Source organism: Heliangelus exortis, chromosome 2 (assembly GCF_036169615.1).
Source record: "Heliangelus exortis chromosome 2, bHelExo1.hap1, whole genome shotgun sequence".
NCBI lineage: Eukaryota > Metazoa > Chordata > Aves > Apodiformes > Trochilidae > Heliangelus > Heliangelus exortis.
The window spans coordinates 114,790,642-114,814,647 of record NC_092423.1 but is presented as its reverse complement, the minus strand read 5'-3'; the positions used below and the strand labels follow the sequence as shown (position 1 = coordinate 114,814,647).

General features: G+C 34.2%; 1 protein-coding gene across 21 annotated transcripts in view; it reads left to right on the top strand.

Moving 5' to 3' along the window:
* The window catches only part of ASPH (aspartate beta-hydroxylase), a 105,438-nt gene that overhangs the window by 27,954 nt on the left and 53,478 nt on the right, over positions 1–24,006 (top strand). For 4 of the 21 annotated variants that reach the window (XM_071737626.1, XM_071737616.1, XM_071737618.1 and 1 more), the window contains 13 exons: positions 2,165–2,239; positions 2,711–2,755; positions 8,867–8,956; positions 10,500–10,574; positions 11,070–11,231; positions 12,358–12,417; positions 13,700–13,756; positions 14,208–14,252; positions 14,954–14,989; positions 15,588–15,632; positions 15,833–15,874; positions 17,836–17,883; positions 18,882–18,926. In XM_071737626.1, coding sequence (XP_071593727.1) covers positions 2,165–2,239; positions 2,711–2,755; positions 8,867–8,956; positions 10,500–10,574; positions 11,070–11,231; positions 12,358–12,417; positions 13,700–13,756; positions 14,208–14,252; positions 14,954–14,989; positions 15,588–15,632; positions 15,833–15,874; positions 17,836–17,883; positions 18,882–18,926 — 825 coding nt within the window. The remainder of the gene's footprint in view (positions 1–2,164; positions 2,240–2,710; positions 2,756–8,866; positions 8,957–10,499; positions 10,575–11,069; positions 11,232–12,357; positions 12,418–13,699; positions 13,757–14,207; positions 14,253–14,953; positions 14,990–15,587; positions 15,633–15,832; positions 15,875–17,835; positions 17,884–18,881; positions 18,927–24,006) is intronic. The other 17 variants (XM_071737625.1, XM_071737628.1, XM_071737629.1 and 14 more) reach the window with 12 other exon arrangements.

Sequence of the window (24,006 nt, the reverse complement as noted above, 5' to 3'; positions counted from 1 at the left end):
TCTGTCAACATCTGTGAAACTGCTCAGAAAGACTGTGTGCTTTGTGTTGTATCTTTTTGGTCAGCAGTGCTTATCTTTCTGAATAAAACAAGTAGTATTATGTTTTTCTTTTGATGCTGAAATTCTACAGCTCTGCTCTCACTTGGGCCTTCTTTTTGTGGAGTTTGTTCTTGACAATTTTTATGGAGAAAACCAGAAAACTACTGGATTTTTTTTCATAATTGGAATGCTCTGTAACATTTTAAGTTTCAAAAAGTCAGTCAAGATACTAAATTGTCTACCATTAAGCATTATGTAATAATAACTACTTTGATGTTAATATTTACTTTTAAGTAAGACCATTTAAAGCAGTCCTTCAGAAAATATTGGAAACTTATCTAGCTATGTTAACTTTGAAGTCCGCCTTTTAAATTTATGGAATCCATTAGTAGCTATTCCTGGCATTCCATTATAGACACATTTGTGTGTATAAATTCTGTATTTACTTTTGACTGCCAGCACTGGACATTTATAATGTAAGATTGAGTGGAAGAAAAGAAGGAACTTAAACACAAGCTCAAAAAAAGTGTGCCAGCACTTGAACTGGAGCTTACAATAAGGCTTCACAAGTTCTGTTACCTGTTTAGTAAAATTCTGGATATTGGTCTGTGTACACCAAGGCTGTAAGGACCTAAGTCTTTGCCAATTAGGTTACTTAGATGCCAGAGTTTATCAGATGCCCCAGCACATCACTTTTTTTGAAAAGTTTATTTTTCTGCACCAATATCTTGCTTCAGCCTATTTGAGGTTCACAAATGAGACAACTTCACTGTGTTGTAACCATTTTAGGGATGCAGTCAGGGTGGAAATCAAGATTAAGTAGGACTTCTGTCTTGTGATTATGATTTTGAATATTAGGATTTTAAAATATATTACTGTACATAATTTTCCTGTAAATTTGTCTATTCATAAAACGTTAAACTGCACGTGATTTATTGCATTATGTCATCCATTAATAATTTGCTGTTCTTTGTATAAAAGAAAAATAAAGTGCTGCGTATCTAAATATTTAACAAGTGAAAGTATCAAAAATCAGGGATCAATGTATTTTGTAATCTTTTGCCATTGTGTGAATACTTCTATTTTAAAATTATATAAATTCTCTGCATGATAATATTCATTTATACAGGTCTTAGTAAAATTTTTTGTTTATCCTTTGAGGACATGATTTATGAATGTGTTTTAAAACACTGAATTTTAATATAAAGAGCAGAGGAACTGAAAATTTAACTTAGACTTTCTGCAACTTATCCTGAGTACCTTTTTATGTTTTCATTGAAGCTGCAGTATAACAAAGTTGGATCCTCCTAAAAGGAGTTCTTCTTTCTATATAAGAAACTTATTTACTTATTCTTCCACACACCACTTACAAGCAATAATATTGAATAATGAATTTAGTCAAGTTTGGACTCTGGACTTCAGCAAGGGTGGGAAACTGTCAGCAAATAGTTTAAAAAGGCTTTCATATCCCAAACACAAGTTTGTAAAAAAAAAAAAAAAATTAAAAATTATTTTTTTTTTACCTGGCTAACACATTTTAAGGAAATTTTGACCCAGATGATGTTAATGCTTTGATATTTTAAAAGCATGTAAGATAGAAATTAGATGCAAGTTGATTGCAGTGACTTTAATGGCAATAATCTTTAAATTTATGGAATATTTTAAGTGTAAAATATCAAGAGGTTGATTGGTTTGCTTTGTAAAGAATAAATGTTGAGGTATATTGTTGCAGTTTGGGTAGATTTTAATTGCTTTCTGGAAATCTAAGCTCAAAGTTCAGATGTCCTGTGTAGGTATATTTATGTCTGAATAAGAAGCCTACTCTTGAGACAAGGGAATATCTCTTCAAGGCTAATAAGATTATATATGCCTATAAAAAATTTATTTACCATAATTTTTATTAACTTTTCTTATTATTAACTTTTTTTATTATTAGTTGTTTTTTAGGTAGCAATGCATATGATTTTTGTGCCTAAGGTAGTTATGTTTATGGGATTGGTCTTACTCCACAGCAACATGATGGTGATAATCCAATCTTTTTTTTATGGTATTAGAAAGATGAGGTGAAATATTACATTTATTTTGGGTAAGGCTTTATTTGTCCTCATGGATTTTCTGGAAATAGGTATAAAGCACAATCAAGATGCTGAAAGACCTCAGTATCTGTTAGCTACCATGGGTCAGCACCTGATTTTGGAGAGTAAGTGTGTATAATCTATTATACTTAAAGATCTTTTGAGTTAATGTGTTTAATATTTAGGAAACTGTGTTGAAAAATCAGTGGGTTTGAGAAAGAACTGTCACAATACTTAACAGAGAAAGGAGGGGGGATGTTGTCATAATTATGTGGCATAATAATAATTATGTGTCATAATTATGTCTGGAGACAACTCTGCTAGCTCTAAGAAGTTTAGAAGCATCTCAAGTACCATGCATCTGGTAATATGGTACTTTTCTTGGATTAATCAGTCTTCTATCTCAGTAGTTGTGGTCATCTTCTATTCAAGATACTTTATTCTTAAGTGAGTTAACATTTGGTATCTCTCCATAGCATTGCAGGGTGCTATGTAAAGAATGTTTTACATAGCATGGCAGATTGGAAAATGTTATGACAAGTTTGTTGAACATCAGGGATATGTTCATAACCTATTTCCATTTTGCAATAAATCAGGTGAGGAACCAGGAGGGGTAGCCAAGAAAAAAACTAAAGTCAAAGGTATTTTTAATGGTTTTTTCCTTGTGGAACTTTATGCAGATAATGGCTGAACTGCATGTGCATTGCGAGTACAGATTGCAGGTTATAATAATGTTTACTAATATTAGCTAAGAGTTGTCTAATGGTGCAGCAAACTATTATCCTCCTTGGTTTTCAGTAAGCTTGTTTTTTTACTACCAGTTGTAATTTTATGGCAATGTGAGTGCTTTCCTAACTCGAGATTGTATTTTGTTTGTGCAAATTTTTTTCCAGTTGTCTTGTTTGGATCATATGTAGTCAATTACAGCTTCATGTTCTGCATGTTTTAAAAAAAGTTGTGATGTCTATGAAAATGTTGCTGTGTGAAGTCCTCCTTTAGTTATCTTTCATTAATTCATGATATTATTACTCTACTGTTATTGGATTTGAGCACCTTAATTGTTCCTTAAGTACTCAAAAAGTTTCCTTTGTTTCTTATGGAAGGAGGAATTCAGGTAAATTCCCCTTTAATATTATTTGCAGGATTGACTGCAGTGATTATATTTCCATGTTTTCCCAAACAGGATAGCTTATACCTAATTTATGCAATATGTATGTTCCTATTTACATTGCTGTATGAACAGCACATAATGGTCTGACTGTATTCAGTGCAACAGAAAGACTGAAAAAGAAAATTAACCTCAGCAAAACAGCAGTTTTGGAGCATCTTTTTAGGTGTCCAAACAACATAGTGCTATGTGAATGACACAGTCTCTTTGTTGCATTAAAGACACTTGGACTTTAATGTGGTTTTTTTTCTAGCAGTATGTGAAAAACACACACTGTTGGTAATACAACAAGTATTTTGTACAACAAGTGCATTTGCTGAGAGAAGCTCTTATGGTCATATGGATGTGACTTTTTGCATGCAAGTTGAAATTTTTGGCATCCACGCTGTGCTTGGTATGACTTGGTTGCAAATTTTGGGTTTCCAAGAATGTAATTAATGTCATTTAACATTTAATTTCTGAGTTTTGGATAATTTTTCAATGTTTGATGAGATAATGAAGAAATGGTATGGTGTATTTCAAATGCTTTGTGTCAAAGAACAGTTGGAAAGAAATGTGGTTGATTTCTTTTTAGATAGAGCTGTGTGGTTAATTGTTCACTCCACACATATTGCACAGTAGTCAGAGGTAGATGTTACAGGAGAAATCTCACTTGCCTGCTTTTTACCTCAGCAGACTGCAGTTTCTCTCAAAAATCTGAATAAAAATAGACCTGTTGTATTTTATATATAAAATCTTGATTGCTTTTCAAATCATGGTGGTGGGATTGTTAATTTTAGAATTTAATACAAATATGACAGATTTAATGGAAAAAAAATTCTAAATTCTATTGAGTTAAAAATTCCATTTTCTGGAGTCATTGATTTGAAACTGGAGAAAAAAAAAGAAAGTAAATACTGAACATGTAATTTCAGGGATGCTGGTCTGACTGTTACAGACAAATCAGACTTGAAATACAGAGAAAACAGGCACAAGAGGAAACTCTGAAAGAAAAAAAAAGTACTACTAGTAATGGAAAAGCAAAGATATCAGAATTAATTTAATTTTGACTTTGATTTCACTTAATATGGTCAAACCAAGTTGAAGAAGTTTTATTAACCACAACATGCTTTGACACAAATGTTTTTATCATTCTGCAGAAGTTAGTCAACAGTAAGATAATAGAGGTGTGGTTTTCACTAGATTAATGCTTTATTTAAATGCAGTTGCACTAGGCTAAGATTATTGGCTGGCTGCATGGTGTGAAATATTGCTAAAAGTCAAAACTAATTAATTTAAATTGCTTAAAGCTTTCATATTTTATTATGCAGGTTTAAATTGGCATCTAACAAACATTAAGTAATAATTCAATCAGAGCTTTAGATAGCTGTTTATCAAATGTTTTCTAATCTAAGAACTGCTCTCTTATTCAATATTTCCTCTTTTTTAAACGAAAAAAACCAAACCAAACCAAAACAAAAAAAAAAGTAAAAGACACTATTAAAGAATCGCTCAAGAAATTGAGAGAGAAGCAGGAATCCAAGAAGGAAGACAGCAAAGATGAGGAAGAAAAAAAGAAAGCCAGGAGGGGAAAAGATGCTACTGATCGAAAAGACAAGAAAGCTGTTGATCTGAGTAAATTAAAGAAAGATTCTGACAAAGCTAAAAGGGACAGAGAAAAGGAAAAAGGCCTAGATAAAAATGTAAAATCCAAGGATACCACAAAAAAATCAGCCAGTGAAAAGGATGGTACTGTGCAGGCGGGAAAAGACAAAGAAACAAAAAAGATAGCTAAAAACCCATCCAAGGAAGACAAGAAAGAAAAGAAATAAACAGAGTTCGGGTTCTGCTGATGAGGAACAGACCTCAAGAATGAGAAATCCAGCATACTTTTATGAATGTGGTAAACATGGCAAGAAGAGAATGTTATCTGAAAATAAGTACTAATAAATGCTGTATACAATGTTTTTTTTTGAAAACTGTTAAGCACATAGTGGCATTGTAATAACAAAGCAAAATTTCTGCTGTGAAATTCAAATATGTACATATGTTGGTATGCCTGGCTAACAATATGTATTGAAAGCAGAATGTCAAATCATTTCATCTGGTGGGTTTTCTTTTTTCTTCTTTTTGTTTCCTTGTATTAAAATGCTATTTTCTTGGTGTGGGGATGAAAGGGTAATATTGTATATCAAATGCAAGTTTAAGAGCAATATTGAGAAGAATGTCTGGACGCACAGTGGAAACTCCAATATTTCTGTTTCACAAAAACAGCCAAGATGATCATCAGTGAATATATTGTCATAGGAGCTTAGCAAATAGATGTAAATTATTCCCTGCTAAACTTTTTTTCCCTTACGTAGATCAAGAAAACCATTTCATACACAAACACTCAGAGTAACTTTAGGCCTAAATTTGTTTATGAGACTCACCCAAAATGTTGCAACACTTCTGTTTATTGATCCTGTGACAATATGTTCTGCTTTTTTTCCTCTGTCCTTCCTTTCTTTAATTTTTCAGCTATGTTTAAATCTGAAAACTTGATTCATTTGTCACTTTTCAGATAATTGTTCTGATTTTTCCAAGTTATCCAAGCTTCTGATAATGAATGCTTTTGAAAATCAGGCCACCTATTTCATCATTGATGGGTATTTTTAAATTCCAGTATCATTTTAAGTGATTTGCTACTACTACTGTATTATGGGTGAACGTGGTTAGAAAACAACGTAGGTATTTTTGCAGCTATTATTTTCTTCAAACAATGCTTTTCAAATACATTATACTTTTGTAAGCAAGTTCTTGTGTTAGTTTGCTCTTACAGCTTATGTATTCTTTTTGCACCAAGGAGTGATTTATCCAGCAATCTCATTAGAATAAATAGTTACAAAACATTTCTGCAGAGATACCTCAGTATGCTATTAAATCTATACTTGCTTCCAAGTTTACATGGGAAAGCAGTATTTTCTAATTCTATGAGACAGATAATATTGCTTAGTATATTGAAATATTAATTGCACAATAAAATTGCCTAAGATTCAGAACAAAATTTGTAATGAAAGTTGAAGATTTATTATTGTCATACTTTTAAAGAAAACCAAACTAAGGCATGAAATTGAGCATGAGTATATGCATGTGGATAATGATGTGAGATTTAAGTCCTGAAGGTTGATTCTGTTCATGGTTTTTGCTTAAATATTGTGAATAACAGTGTGCAATACACTTATCTCAGACTTTCAGTACAGCACATAAGTGCTTCTGTAAGATGTGGCAATAGGGTAAGATATAAAATTAATTTTATTTTTTTAGAGGAAACTTAGGACGATAGGTGAAATGAAAGCTATAGAAAGTAGCATAATAGCTTAAGATTCTAGCTGTGATAATTAACAGAGATTATATACTGAGCTATTTTCTAAATATTTATATATGTGTGAAGAGCAATGGAAAAGATATGTGTGTTATGAACATTGTAGTGCTTAGCAAAACCACATCTTGACAGAATGAAGATCTAATAAATTCACTTGCATAATGAGCATTCTCTTCTAGGTTTAAGTCCTGATAGCAATGTTCATCTTTGTCCTGATAAGCATTAAGATATATATTTGACAGGGGAGCACTCAAATCACACTTCTCAAGAACTGTAGCATGGTGATAACAGTGTTTTTTATTCTCTCCCCTAATGTAATAGAAGTTGTAGCTGTCTGGGAGTGAAATTTGGAATGAGTTGTCTTTCTGATTAATATATCTTTGATCCAAAGTTTATCTGGTGCTAAAAGAGTTTTTATAATTTTATTTTTCCAAAGAGCCTTTTACTTAAGCAGCACTCTAAGCTATACAGAGAGCCACACAATAAAATGAGATTTTTTTGACCCATAGATCTGTTGTGCTGTTGTATATCTTATTGAAATATTGTTGTCATTCAAATTAACATGGCAAGTTACCACATAAGCTCACATAATGCGCTACACAAGCAAAATTTGAGCACAACTTTATTTTAATAAAAAGATGAAAGAAAATAGTATCTTGCAAAAAGTGTCTTCCAAAAACCCTCGGCGCTTGTTGGCTGCAAAAACCTATCTTTTGAAATACTTGAATCTGTTTATTGTTCATGGGGCAGAGCAAGTGGTTGTCTGGCACTGGACACGTGGGTTATTGGAGGGTATGAGGACTTAAAGGTGTGTGTGTGTGTGTGTGTGTGTGTGTGTGTAAGGGAACTGCATCTGTGAGAGTTGCTGTTTCTCTGGTTTGCACAAAGCTTGTTTGAGGTTTGCTGGTCCTATTTGTGTTCTGGTAGGTTTTACTCCAGTAGAAACCTGGTAATTGTTTTTAAAGAAACTTTACTGGCTTGAAATATAGTACTTAGTTGTTGCACTTAGAGTTACAAGATTCTTAGCAGTACAGGTGTGTTCACTGTAGTGTAGCTTCTGCTTTCTTAAATATTATTTTTCTGTTGATTTTCTGTACATGCAGCTCTTGAAAAGCTGATTTGTTTTGGGCAGCGTGTGTGTCAAGTTTTATCATAATTGACTTTGGAACTGCTACTTAAATATTAACCTAGGAAAAATTATGTAAATGTTAGCAGAATTCTGTTTGTGGCTTCAGAAGATACTTATTCCAACATCCTAGTTAAAACAGGGTCACCTAGAGGTATTACCACATTACACAGAATATAATCCAATGTGATCTTCAAAATCTCCAAGGCTCTCTGTACAGCCTTTTCCACTGATTTGACTGTCCTCATGGTGGGGTAGGGGTCCTGGGGTGGGTGCATATGTTTTTCTTATATGTAGTCTGCAAGTCTCTTGTTTAAATGTTGTTTGAATCCCTTGTAAAGGATAGTTGAGAAGAGTATTATGTTAATACCTATACCTTAAGGATGTGGTGTCTTAAGGTGTGGCATAATCTTTCAATGCTATGAATTATCTTTATCCCTTACCATGGTATTGATCACTGCTGTTACTGTTTGCTTTCTTTTCCTTATGTTTTTATATAGACAGACTCTGTGCTATAGATAGATAGCAAGCATCTTTGTGGTAATTTCCTTCAGTCGTATGTTTTCCATAGTAATTTAGTTGTCAAAAGAAGCTGAAGATTGACATTACCTTATTTTGAAGAAACTACAGTTCTCCTCATCAGGTCTTTTGAGGTTCAACTTAGGAATTTAAAATACCTCTTCACATTCTGAGCTCTATGTTATCAAGTTCTAGTCAGTTCTTCATAAAACCTGTAGAATCGATCATAGGAAGCACTTTTTGCCCCAAAACAGTGTGAAAAACCTCCTGCCTCTTTTTTTTTTCTGCATACTGAGTAGATGTTGAGAATAGCATAGTTCAGTCACTTTGAAATGAAGGCAAGTGCTTAAATTTCTGTCCTTTTCCCCCTTCATTGTACATTTGTCTTCAAAACGTTTGTTTACAATCCAAATACACTTTAGTCTATGTATATGTCACTGTGTATCAGAACAGCCCTGTAACTGTGCTTTAGTTTTTTCTTTAAATGCTTTTTTTGGAGAACTTAACATGTTAATTTCATTGAAACAACTTTCTTAGTTTATAATTGAACCGGATCAAAAAGAGCATAAAGTTAACTTTATAACTGAAAAATGCAGGCCTTAAAGAAAGATCTGTCCCAGCACAGCCACCTTCACCAGACTCGGAGGAGACGGCCCAGCCTGCTGAGAAGTCATATGTCAAATCAGGTAAGGCTTGTAAAACCATAAACCACAGGTGAAACGAAAGACACAGTGCTTCATTTGGATTACAGTTCTCTTTCCTCAGCATTCAAACTCACTGTGTTATGTCTTTGGGTAAAGAAAAATCTTTCATCACTTATATGTGTGGTTAATCACTGTAGTTTGTTTAATGGGGATCACTGTTGGTAACTTAAATATAAATCACTGACCATGGAAGATGTATAATTTAAATATGTGAAAGGCAGTCTTTTCAGCTTTCATGGTTATTGTTAGAACCATGTCCCATCAGAATAAGTTCTTGCTGATGCACAGTTGTGATTTTGATATTTATGCAACAGTGTACCTATGCAAAATAACAGCAGATTCTCGACTTAAAACCCAAACCAAACAAGAAACAAACCAAAACCACAACCGAAAACCAAAAAAACCCCAAAACCAACCAAAAAAAAAAAAACAAAAACCAAAACCAAGAAAATCCCAACACCCGTTTTTTCAGAGATTAATCAACTATTTACTTTTCTATCATAAATATTATAAATGCACCTTCTAGTATTAAAAAAAAAAATAAACATTTTTAAAAGTGTTAGGAAAATTTACCAGGTTCAAGAGGAATTCAAGAAGAATGTTTTAACTTATCAGATTTCACATATGTGGTTTGCACTTCAGTGTTATTCAGACAATGGATATTTTTTCCAGTTCCTTGAGGTGATTTATCCTACTTGATGCTTATGTGACCCTAACACAATTAATACAATAATTCATAAATATGGAACATATAATTCCATAAAACGGAATATAGATCTTTAAAAAAAATTTGCATTACTTTTGTTTTTGGTTATAAAATGCTAAACTAATATAAAATGGTAACTTCCTTTTTTGTTTCCATAGCTGATATGATTTTAAATCTTTGTTTGAAAACTGCAGTTGTGTTTTGGTTTTGTGTTGTTGAGTTTCTCAATGTTAATTTCAGGACATTTATATGAAGGCTTCACTTCATACAAATCCCTGTCATGTCCTGGGCTGGTGTGTTATATGAGAATCACTTGTCCCTGAAATCAGTTGTGATTTATTCTGCTGTGAACTGCCAGGAGAAGAGCTTGATATTGTAATGTTAGTATCTCTTTTCCCTGTTTATAAAGCCAACAAAGCCCTGCATCTACACCTGACACTCTGTTGTCAAATATGCCATGCTAGTGCTGCTGCCTGAATTGTAGGAAAGGAATGGATGAAAGGTTTACTAAAATAACTACTTAGAAGAGAATTCTTGGACTGAATAATTATCTGAACTCATTGTTACTGCCACTGAGAAAATATCCATGTAGAAAATGCAGTGTAGATAAATTCCTGCACTTCACTTTCAGAGTGAATCTGGTGTGACTGATGCAGTACTTTCCCTATTGGCGAGTAAGCAAAACCAAATCAAACTCTATGGAACTCTGTGGAATGGAATGAGAGCTATCTGGATGCTACTAAAAGCTGCAACCCTTGAGCTAATGTTTAGACTTTGCCTTTTTGCTCTTACCTTCACTGCAATTTATAATCCTTTTAGAGTTCAAGAGTGCTGACATAGACTTGGAAGATGGAATTCAGTCTGTTCTTCATGAAGCTCTCCATTCTCCACCTGGTAATGCATTAACACTTAGAAATCACTGGACAATTTATAAATATTGTCATAGGCTAAACAATTCTCAGAGTCTGGTTTTGGTATGCACTTTAGATACTTTGGCTTGCACACTTAGCTAATGAGCTAATTTGTCATTTTCAAGTAAATTCCAAAAGTTGAGTCACCAAATTCTAAAACTGTGACATCTTACCCAAGAGGTGTTTGGTAGCAGTAGCTCAGATCAGTCAGTTGACAAATATTTCCTCAAAAGACTGTGTAGAGCACATGAATGGGTAAACAGAGGTGGCTTTTGCTGTGGGCAAAGAAGCCCAAGTTTACAAGTCAGTGCAGGGACTGGGTTTATATGGCTGGAAGGTGCAGATAAGTCATCTGTCCCCCTCTCCAACCTTTTGGGGAGTAGTTGAAAATCACAAAGGGTGTGCTGAAGACTGAATATTTGCTGGCAGCAGACTTACCAAAGAGTATGTATTGCTAACAATCTGTGTTATTGATTAGGAGAGAGACATGAAGATGTAGGTGAAAGTAGAAATGATCAGTGGCAAATGAAGGAAGAAATACATGGAGAAACTTTTGAAGCTCCTACAACAGATGAGTTGATCAGAGAATTAGAAAATGAAATACCAGAAGCGTATGAGACAACAGATTCAATTCAGAAAGGTATCTGATGACTGAATAATTTTTCCAGAAATAAGAACAAATAAATGGAAATATCTCAATAAATGGAAATGTGTCTCTTTAAAAACTTGACTTGTAATTTCTGCTGTAAAATACGGCAAGTATTACTCAACAAGTAAATATTTTTTTTTTAATGAAAATGCAGTATTTTAATGCCCTTTGTTTTAGAATCCAATAAACTATGTATTAATGTTTAATTACTGCTCTATTGGCTTTCAGCCAAACAAATGATACAGTACTCCAGGTATCTGGGTATCTCCCCTGCCCGATAAGAGTGACTTTTATAATATCAGTATGGAGTCTGCTTCTGGACTTCTTAGTTTATTAAAACAACAACTGTTTGTAGACAGAGTTATTCTGATTCTACTTTCCTTCAATTGTGGCTGTTTAAGATAATGTTAAGCAAGAACTAGATTGCAGGTTCTGTGGAGATCATATAAAGGTGCTTGTCTCCTGCTGTCATGGGGCATTGACAGGATGCTAAATTGTAATAAGAATATTAAAGGAGACTCATAGATCTAAATCCAACTTATGGAAAAATATTTCTAAGTGCTTTCTTTCTGCACTACTGAAAATTTTGTGTGCATCTTGATGCCTCTTTTTGAAAAACTTGTGTAATGCATATAATCTTAAGGTTTTAACAGCTCGAAGTACACTGAATGCCTTTCTTCACAACTGAAGTAATTTTTTCCATTCTGGGGCTATTATACCTCCTTGTTTCTATGTCTCTGCTATTCATCCACATCACAAGTCAAAACAGGGAAACAGAGGAGGAATTCAAATTCCAGTTATATTAAGTCTTTAAAATTACTTTAAGAAGGCAAAATGAGTATATTCTTTCTTTACATCAAAACAGAAATTTCTATGGAGAGTCATCTTTTTTGAGAAAATTTTGAGTTCACATGTGTATTCACATTCTCAGTATTATGTATACGAATAAAGTTATATATTTTGTTTTTCAATCTTTGTAGATAACTTGCTGGTGTTAGAAATTGGTTTAGAATTTCTTCTTATAAATTTAACTTTATTCTTAAATAATATTCTGTTACAGCATTAGTGGTATCATGTGTAGACTTAAAAAAATCTAAAATGCATGTTTGTTTCTCAGATGCTGATCTTTTGGCAGAAGATCTTGAAGCAATGGAGCCAGAACCATATGAAGCTCCAGGTATAGGGTTTTTTTCCAAATTTGATAATACTAGTTTTCTGCCTAAATGTAGCAAGTTTTATGAGAAAGCAAAATTGAAAAGTTTAGACCGGTTTATGAATAGATAATTCTCAGATAATTTTTTTCCAAATAAGTATCCCTGATTGCTTTGGATATTTTTATTTTGACAGAGACAACAATTATATATACTATTGCAAGTGGTTCTTAGAAAGAGCTGATGTGTAGAAACCTTGCTTTCATTGGTGCAAAAACTTCATTTTTCTGTTACTGTGCATGCCTAAGTATTGTGTATGGTGTGGATGTGTATAGGAGAGAGATGTGGTTTTACAATCTAAGAAACTGAGAATGAGATTTATTGCTTATATTACTGTTTCAGTCTACAATACCAAGGGTCCTCTAGTTTATTATTCTTGGTGTTAGTCAGAAACTTGTGTTCTGACATGGAACATTTCAGAAGCATCTGGTTTGTGACCTGCTGTTCAGAACTGCTTTCTTTGTGGCACTATTACACTATCAGATAGTGAGCCATCACCAAGGACTGAACTGTCCTTGAACTGTCTCTGCACACCCTAATTCATCTTAAAAGCTTTTTGAAAGTTGCCTGGACTAATCAATTTAGCTTAAAGTCATTTTCATATTCTATCTGATAAAGCATAAAATGGCATTAGCTCATCTTTTCATTATGAGGAAACATTGAGTGGATATTGGAGTTTCCCTGCTGATAAGTATTTTTCTCTGGATGCTAATATTTGTTTATAGTTTGTTTATAGGCAGCCTCTTCCATTTACATTAGACATTGATTTCTGTTAGGTCTGTTTAGCTAGACAATGGAAAAAAAGAAAACTGCTCTAAATTTGTGATTCCAGAAGCAAATGTACATATTTCTGAAGGTCTGATTTCTGGCTCATATTTTGTCTTCCGTAGTCTTCCTGCACATTAGTAAATATGCACTTCTTGCACTTTAGAACTTTGAGAATATGAGAACTAATTCATATTAGACCTAATTAATTCATATTAGAACTATTTAAAAATATCAATGGAGAATCTCATGCATCTAGTTACCATACAGACAGCACAGAGGAAGACTAGAAGTTAAAATGGCTCTATACCTTCTGTTGGATTGCTGAGCAAATATCACTTTGTGGGGTTTAATTTGTGAGTTTTCAACGAACTACATTTAGCTATTGACAGAAACATTATGGATTCCAGGTAAAATAAGAGTATTGAAAATACTTAATTTTTAAAATTTTGAAATTACTTTTTTTTCATATTTAATTTACAGTTTCATATGAATATGATGTAGAAGTGGAAAAGACAGTAAGTTATCCAGAAGCTCCAGGTTTGTGAATTTTTATTACTTTATATTATACTATAATAGCTCCTTAAAATTTGCTTCAAAGTAATGTGTCATATTGATTGTTTCATCAGTTTTATTTTCAGTTTTTTATGTAGTTTCAAATAAGCCTGATATTTGCAGCTGTGTTACCACTACATTTGTCAGCAGAACTCTGTATGAATCTCATCCACAAATAATCTTAAGTGAAGTCTTCCAGTCTAATCAATGATTTGTCAGACATCTCATTGTATTCCTAATTTTACACCTAATATGCCTGAATTTATAACATTGCATAACTTAAGGTGTAGCTTCTGTATGTGTTTTACATTCCAGCTGTCACTTTCAAATAAAACATTAGTATCTTGAGCTAATATGTGACCTTTTAAACTGCTTTTATTTTGCTGTTGCATAAAAATTTGATTACAATATAAAATTGTAAATATTTTTCTTTAAGGTGACTCTGAGCTAATGCTAGAAGATGCTATGGAGCATTTCATAGGTACAGTTCAAAGTGTTTTTTCTGTTTTATGGAGTTTCATTGAATTTTGGCCTGAAATCAAGACGAAAAAAACCCCAAATATTGGACTTCTTATGTAGCATCAGTTCATCTGTATTTTTATTTAAGTTCTGAAAAAATACAAAGACCCACATAAATACTTCTTTTCTTTAAAGTCAGCTAGCTGGGCAGAATAATATTTTTAGGATGTTTGTATTGCATAGAAGTGTATCTGTGCATAAAAAATACTTTGAGTTTCCTGAAGATGTTTAGTTGGTGTGATCAATGTCAAAAGATAGTATCTTCTAAAAAAATAAGTTTTTCAAAAACAAGCAAGCTTTCTTAACAAGTGGAATACAAAATTTCAGTGGAGACGTTTGCTATGTATAGAATTGATTTATGGGTATTTCCATTCTTAGTTGTGAGTAATCTGTAGGGGAGTTCATGACTTGTATAACAAGAACCAAGTGATTATGCTTTATCTTTTTTAAGTCTGCCTTGTGCTGCCAGAAAGTGATTCAGTTCTTCTCACAGGATCCTGTAGAAATCTTCACCTATGTTGAACCCTTACTGACTTTAATACATCATAAAATACGATAATTTTGAATGTCTTTGTTTTCCTGAATAAACCTGTCAGTGTATTATTTGTATTTACTGTCCTAAAAATCCATAAATTTTCATGTATCTTTTTTTCTTTTAAACAGAAGATAGAGTACACGATGACTACAGTGAAGACCATGGTATGGCAACTGCTATATTTATGTAAAAGGCAGTATCAAAGTCTTTCATTAGTTTGTTTTAAAGTTTTTCTATGCTGTCACATTACTTTGAAATTTTTCAGTTAAGGTTTTGGGGTTTTTTTATGTTCAAACCCCCTGTTTATGGAAATAATCTATTTTTTAACACTGCAGTAGTAAGAGGTAAATATTCCCATATTGGTCTACTTGTCATACTTTGTGCATATGTTAGATCAAAAGATCAAAATGGGAGTATTGATTATGCTTAAAAAGATTAAAAAGTGGTTTGTAAATTTTAGTTTTTAAAGTTATTGTCACTTAATCCAAACATTTGTTCAGAAGGTACAATTTTGAACTATTGACTTAATGAACAAAGCAGTTCTTTAGTGAAACAGGGAAGAAAATTTTAAAAGTAATTTTCTGGTTTTCTCTCAAATTTGCCCAAGTTCCTGCTTGTTTATAACAGTTTACCCTTCACAGTTTAACATATTAGGTGTGTTCTTTTGTGGCCCTTCCTCCCTCCCTCCCCTCTGTGTTGTGTGTACATTTCATCAGTTTATTGATTGATGTCAATATTGTTCTGAATTGAATGTTTTCTTAGCTGTTGAGGACCTTCCAGAGGAGGTGAATGAAGCCACAGAGCCAGGTATATATTTTGTAATTCTGATCTAAAAAGTATTTTGATGAAGTGTATGCATTTTTAAGTCTTAAAAAAAAAGCAAAAAAAAAAAAGCTATTTACTCTTTATTTATTACTATATATTATTTATTATATTATTATACATATATTATTATATATATATTATTTATTATTGCTTATTATTTACTTTTATACTTTCTCTTATAGATCAAATTATTGAAGATTTTGATACTGGTAAAGAGCTCCCAGGTATGAGTTTTTATAGTCTGCCAAAGAAACAATTTTTTTTTTTTTCCATTTATATTTGTCAATATAATCGAAGAATGAATCTGGTCCAACCCCGTAGCCATGGTGGACAGGGACATCCTTCACTAAGATCAGCTTGCTGAAAGCCCTGTCCAACCTGGTCTTGAAGAATTCTATTGAAGAATTCTTCAATAGTATAGAATTCTTGAAGAATTCTATACACTACTGCTCTGGGCAACCTGTTCCAGTGTCTCACCATCTTCATCCTAAAAAATTTTTTCCTTCTTTCCAGTCTAATTCTACCAACTTTCACTTTTGTCCTTGCCTCTTGTCCTGTTGCTACAAACCTTGGTAAAACATCTCTCTCAGTTTTTCTTGTAAGCCCTCTTTATATACTGAAAGGCTGCAATACAGCCTCTCAAGAGCCTTCTCCTCTCCAGGCTGAACAACCCTAATCCTCTCAACCTTTCCTCATAGGAGAGGTATTTAAGCCATCTGATAATTTTTGTGGCCCTTCTTTGGAGCTGCTCCAAGAAGTCCATGCATGTCCTTTTGTGTTGGTGGCTCCAGAACTGGACACAGTATTCCAGGTGGGGTCTCATGATAGTAGAGTAGAGGAGGAAAATCATCTTCCTTGACCTGCTGGCCACCTTTCTTGTGACACAGCCCAGGATATGGTTGGACTGCTGGGCTGTGAGCACACATTGCTGCCTCATTCCCAGATTTTCATCTGCCAGGATCCCCAGGTCTTTCACAGAGCCACTCTCAGTCCATTCATCCCCCAGCCTGGTAATGGGGTAATGGTAACTGGTAATGGGGGTTGCCCTGGTCCACGTGCAGGACCTTGTACTTGGCTTCACTGAACTTCATGGCATTCTTATGAAGTACTTAGACCTTCAAGTTGAATAATGGAGTGTATTTCCCAGATTACTACTGAAAAGGATCAAGTGAGGCCGCACCTGGAGTATTGTGTCCAGTTCTGGGCCCCTCAGTTCAAGAAGGACAGGGAAGTGCTTGAAAGAGTCCAGCGCAGAGCTACTAAGATGATTAAGGGAGTGGAACATCTCCCTTATGAGGAAAGGCTGAGGGAGCTGGGTCTCTTTAGTTTGGAGAAAAGGAGACTGAGAGGTGACCTCATCAATGTTTTCAAATATGTAAGGGGTGAGTGTCAGGGAGATGGAGTTAGGCTTTTCTCAGTGGTGACCAGTGATAGGACAATGGGTAATGGGTGTAAATTGGAGCATAGGAGGTTCAAGTTGAATATCCGAAAAAATTTTTTTACTGTAAAGGTGACGGAGCCCTGGAACAGGCTGCCCAGGGGGGTTGTGGAGTCTCCTTCACTGGAGACATTCAAAACCCGCTGGACACGTTCCTAGGGGATGTACTCTAGGTGGCCCTGCTCTGGCAGGGGGGGTTGGACTAGATGATCTTTCGAGGTCCCTTCCAACCCCTAGGATTCTATGATTCTATGATAAGTTATAAATTTTTGTTCTTTGTGCTGGTGAGTTAAATGAGTACTGGGTCAAATGTCATTTGAAGATTTGCTCTAAGTTAAAAATATCCTAGAGCATGATTTTGTTTTAAAAAATCATGTTAATTCAGTCAGCTAGTGCAAAGTGATGTAAGCAATTTAGTCTCAGCACAGTGTGTAGGATTTGATACTACATTTATTTACGTTTCCATTGTGAAACAAACATTGTTTCACACAAACAACAACTGTAACTAAAAGCATTTTGGGGGAGTGCAATTGGAATGGAAGTTTGTAACAAAGTCTGTAACCAGACTTTTGGATATGAAATGCATTCATTTCCTTTTTTCTTCTTTTAAGTTAACCTTGTTCATTGTTCTGCAGTATAAATTTTCTTTTTTGTTTGATAGTAATTTGATTGGATTGCTGGTGGGGAATAAAACCAAATTCTTAATCTGCTGTGTGTAACTTGCAACATTTGTTTTCTTTCTAACAGTAGAAAGTAAGCTCAGAGAAGATGTGGGCCCTGAACCAGAACAATCAGGTATGTACATTATCTTTTGCACAAGTTTGCAACTTAAAAAAAACCCACCAAAAACAAAACATCAAAAAAATAACCCCACCAATGACAAATAACCACAGAATAATATTCTGTGCTGCAGTAAAAAACACTGGTAACTTTTTCTGCAACTTCTTTCTTTTAAAGACAAACTATGTGTTGTCAGATTCTAGCATCTTAGGGTTTTTAAGGACAATATTTTAATATTTTTACAGAGCACTCTTCAGTTTTAGAAGTTGCAAGTGCTTCTAGTTTGGAAAAACTTAGATAATAAATTGTTATAAATGATATGAAGCTGAAGATTTCTTTGCTATGTTCTGTTTACCACCAGCCAGTCACTGGTGCATACTCAGGAAAGAGACTATATGTAACAAATATAATAAAGCCAAATGTCTCCCCATCTTTGAGCATTTTAAATATGGGCTTCCTGAGTTAGAGAATGCATTTTTGTCTCTTGTGGATTTCCCTCTCTTATTGTCCATAATATCTTGGCTATTATGAATTATTTTCTGGTGAGTCTGACTCCCTCTGTGCTATAGGATCTATAAGCAACCTTCAGTCTATTAGCAGTAAAAGCATTTGCTGACATGGGACATATTTACTATAAGCATACATATAGATTTCAAAGAAACTGAATTTTGAAGTCAAATATTTCACAATTACAGATGGAGTGTAATAAGTTTATGAATGTTTTCTAAGCCCATATTGTAGTAACCTATGAAACTGTGGGATAATATGGTTTCAGGATTTTGGGGTACTACTTTTGAAATTGTACAGTCTTGCAATTAATTTGTTGGGCTACTTAAGTATTAATCTTTCCCATAGAAAAATCAAACTGAGGACAATTTGCATCCCACTTCTAGAAAAGTAGTATTAGAAAGCAGTCTTGACAGTTCACTCTTGTGCATCAGGAAAAAAATACAGCTTTTTGTAAATATTAGAGAACCATCCAGTTAGAATTGTTTGTACACTTTCACTTACAGAAACACGTGTTCAAGCTGAGGATTATTCAAATGATGATCGAGTGGGTAAGTTTATTTTAAGTGCTTGATTTTTAATTCTTTTTTCCCCCCAAAATTAAGCTGTAGTTGCATGGAAATTTTGTAAACAAATTACTTTGTGGAGAGGGGTGAAGGGATATCATTACTGTAATTGGAGGCTAATTCCTGTTTTGGAAACAGTATTTTTTTTATCTTGTACTGCATAAATGCTGTAATAGTTACAGGGTTATATAGAAGCTTTCTAGATAAAACTGTGAATAGTTCTAATTTACAACTTAATTTTAAATTATTTCAGACAAAGATGGATACTTTTGCTGTAAAGGCAAATACAAAAATTTCAGGTCTACAAATACATGCACACTTCCTTCCCAGAGCAACTGATCATGGGTGGTGATGCTGTCACTTCTCTGGGTATCAGTTTGATCTACAGGAATCCAACTGTTGCAGTTGGGTGGCAGATATGGAAACCAGACTTTTGTGGTGCCATCACAGTTTTCTTGACATAAATGATTTTAAGAATGAGAGTGCTTCAAGCTCTTCCATCTTTTGCCTGACAGTAGTAAACACAGCATTTTCCAAAACTATTTTTAAAGAGGCTACATGGCTTCTAAGTTTGAAGACTTCATATTTTTACATTTAATCTGCTTTTCAGAGTTAATTATTTGAAGTTGTTCATAACAATGTAGTTTTGTTGGGTGAAACACTGAGTTGTATCTCTGGGCAGTACATCTGAGAAGCTGCAATCCAAGAGCCCTGGCAGCTATATCTCTGTTTTGTTCTGATTAGCCTGATTAGTTAATTTTTGCAGTATGCAGGAGCTGTTGTGTTGTGTGGTGCCCAGGCAGTTCTGTGGGATTTTTTTTTTTCTTGCAGGAAAGGAAACTTGTATTTGGTTCTTGGACATGCTAAAAGTAGCCAGAGACATGAAAAATACAGGAGGCCTTTGTGGTTGCCCAGTATAGATTGGAGGAGTGATTCAGTTTGTATTTAATTTCCATGCAGAGCCATAACTGAGGTTTCTTGAAATATGTCATATCAATATCTAACTGTGTTGTCTGTGAGGTTTATTGTAACAGCCACATGGTGTGCTGAAATGTTTGAAGCCATGGGTATTCTTTAATAGATGCCAAGTGTTTTGTTATGCAGTGAATACGAAATATTTTAACCAAAGCTTATAATTAGCTTATAATTTATAAAAATCTACCTTTAACAGCATAGTTCAGCATAAAAAAATTAGGATAGCAAAGGTAGTGTTCAGTTGGTTTGTTGTGCTTTAAGTTGGAACTGTAGAACCAGAAAAGATGTTGCTGCTTAAACTTAAAATAATAAAAGGGTCCTTAAAGGATCATTACAAAATTTAAATAGTATTTAATTCCACAGTTGTATCAGTTGTATTGGTATGAGGATGTTGAGATGGTCTTCTTGATTTACATGTACTATTTTAAAACTAAATTCAGAATGCTAGCATGAACATAAAACTTCTAATTTTCATTTTTGGTGGAATATTTCTGCCACTTTCTGTGCTGTAATTTATGGTTCAGTCTCGCAGCAATAAGTAACTGGATTTTCTACCTTCACCAAAAAACATATGTATTGTGCAATAGTGGATGGCTTTCTAAATATTCCATTTAGAATCGTAAAATCATTTACATTGGAAAAAACCCTTAAGATAAGAGTCCAACCATAAACTTAACACTGCCAAGTCCACTGCAAAGCCTTGTTCCTAAGTGCCACATCTACACATCTTCTAAATGCCTCCAGGCATGGTGACTCCAGCATGTCACAGGGCAGCCTGTTCCAGTGCCTGACCATCCTTTCAGTGTAGGGATTCAGGCTGTAATGTACTCTTTGCTCATCTTCACCATACTTCACAAAGGGGACATGGCATTTGGAACTATCCAGACAAATTACTGCAGTGCCTCTGTAGTATTCATTTATTGATTTAATTTAGGGGTTTTAGGGCAGGACTTACAGTATTTTCCATAGTATCATAACACACTACCCATGATTGTCACTTATTCCTTCTCAACAGAGAAATTTGCACGATGTGCAAGCATGGAACTGCTCTGAATACTAAAAAGGCAAGAAAATCACCAGCGTGTAGCTCAGAAATACTGCCTTCTGAAGCACTAAAACAGCCAGAGGAACAGTCATTAAATCATTTAGGTTGGAAAAGACCTTTAAGTTCGAGTCCAACCATACACCTAATGCTGCCAAGTCCACCACTAAACCATGTTCCTAAGCACCACATCTACACAGCTTTTAAATACCTTTAGGAATGGTGACTCCATGACTTTCCTGGGCAACCTGTTCCAGTGCTTGACAACCCTTCTGGTGAAAATGTTTCCTAGTATCCAATCTACACCTCCCCTGGCATAACCTGAGACCATTTTCTCTTGTCCTATTGCTTTTTACTTAAGAGGCCAAAGACCCCCTCGCTACAACATCCTCTCTGGTACTTGTACAGTGATAAGGTCTCCCCTCAGCCTTCTTTTCTCCAGATTAAACAAACCCCAGTTCCCTCAGACACTCCTCATAGGACTTGTGCTCTAGACCCTTCACCAGCTTCATTGCTCTTCTTTGGACACACTCCAGCACCTCAATTATATTTCTTACAATGAGTCCAAAACTGAGTACTGTGTCTGAGATGTGGTCTCACCAGTGCTGGGTACAAAGGGACAGTCTATCTTTTAATTGCAGATGGACTTTTAAATAAGATGAAAGTGAACCTAGTTGTCCACTCTCTTTTTATTGTATTGTGATGCAAAGAGAGTCTTTTAATGTTTTCAAACACCATTAGAATTAAAAATCACTTGGTTTACTCTGCTATAGTATGGTTTTCTGATCCTTTCAAAAGGTGTTTTTATATGTATGTGTGTATATATTTATTTATTTTTACATTCAGTTGTTTTCAAAACTAGTGCAACACATTTTAACCCATGAGATTGGCCTTAGCTCTGTCCTGGTATATTTTGTGGAAGCAGATAATAGTAGCAATACTGGATGGAAGGAGTGAATATTTTCTTCTTTCCTTCACATGAAAAAGTGAAAGAATCAATCAAAGCCTATTTATTTAGTTATTAAACGCACAAGTAGCTATTAGATGATGTACATGTTTCTTCCTTTAGGAAGTAGGAAATGAAAATAATTTGATAAGCACAAAATCTGTAACAGTGTACCAGCATACTCAAGTGTCTTTAGTAATTTATGTAGTTATGTGGAAACAGCTTTGAAGGCAGAACCATTGCTTACCAGTTTTTGTAGAAGCTTATTGTTCCAGTGTATACAGTGGGATTAAATTAGCATCTCTGGAAACTGAGAAAAGAAACAGGTGACATAAGTAAACTAGTGTCTAGGAATAAGAATTTTATTACTATTGAGTAATTATTTTGTTCGCCTACTCTTATGTATATTTGTCTTCCCTTTTTGGATGTGAAAATTTCAGTTTGAAGGATACATCATTCTCACATTTTCTTCTTAAGAGTATGAAATTGATATTAACCAGGGTTATTCGTTATATTTTGATTTGTGATAGAGGATTCTATATGGTGGATTCTTTTGTTAGAAGCCTTTTCTTCTTCATTCTTGTAATTTCATTCATTGAGTAGTATTTCCTGTTATTTCAACAGTAATAATATTGAAGTTTCTTTTACAAGAGATAGTAAAAAACTCTCTCCTAAATGAAGAGCACCATTAAACATACATGCACTCTTCACTTATATGAAAGAGGCATGTACTTATGTAATAAACCTTAACTTCAGGCAGTATAAAAGATACTCAGATATGTCACTACAGAGTCCTTATTCTTCAAGTAGTGTAAATTCATGTGACTTCATTTGAAGCATGGTGGCACCAGTTTGTATCAGGTTAGGAGTAGTTGTTTTATTTTTGTCTGAAACACAGAAATTTACTTGTGGGAAAAACAAACAGGAGAAAGTCTAGAGGATGTAGCTGTGAGGAATATTCTGAGAATACCAGTGAAGAGAAGGGGTGTGGAATTGGACTATGTTAGAGTACAAATCAAAAGTTGTTGGGGTTTTTTTTGCTGACTTTAGGGCATATCACAAAAAAACATATTAGGCAACTGCATGTTTTGGTATCTATAGGTATAGTTTTCCAGTTCTCTAAGTTTATTCTTAAAACTATTACCAGTATCCTTTTCCAGAAGCAAACTTTTTAAAATGCAGTTATAGTCTGTTTGTTTGTTTTTTAAACTAGTGTTTTGAGTGGTATGATAGTCCAGCTTGAAATATTAACAATTTAGGACTATTATCCAACCCTATTTTACACTGGCACATAAACTGCAGTGGTTGTGACAAGAGTGGTACTTATTGGAGACATATTGCAGTTTTGGGGATACCTTTACCATCTATATTTAGATTTTGATCCCTCTTGTATGGGTTCAGATTTTAAGTACCCAAAGTTTGTTCCCCTCCCTTGCTTCATCTTTTATCCTTGACATTTTTATAACCCCACATTTTTTTTATCAACTGCTGGAATCCCTCATGTGTAGACAAGTTTCAGCTTCACAACTTTGACCCTCCCTCATTTACTGGCTCTCTTTTCCTAATTTTAAGTGTCCTTAACCTTAATAAGATTAAGAAAAAAAGGTCTTCATGTATTTGTGACATGGCCTAGATTTCCTTTACAAGGTAAATAAAGTGCCATATCCCCAGACACAATGTAATGCTTACATAATTATTTAAAATGCTTACATAATTATTTTAAAGTTTACATTTCCCATGAGCAACTTTGTGTATATTCACTAGGATAGCTCCTAGAAATGATAGCTTCCTCAAATTAACTAGTCTCATACAAAGTTGCATTTTTAGCTTTTTTATTTTTGGTTGTTGTTGTTATTTTAGACGAAGTTGTGTTTTGGTTGGTCCTTTAATATAGATTTCCCCTTATTTTTTCAGATACTTAAAGCTTCAAAAGAAAAGTCCCTACATCAGGAGGACCAGCCCTAACCATACGCTACAAAGGGGGAGCAGATGGTTGTAATAGAGCTGATGATGTAATTACCAAGCAGTTCAGGGTTTGGGGAACGAACACTAAAATATTGTAAATGGGTTATAGCCAACTGTCATTTTAGTGAGCTTTTTTT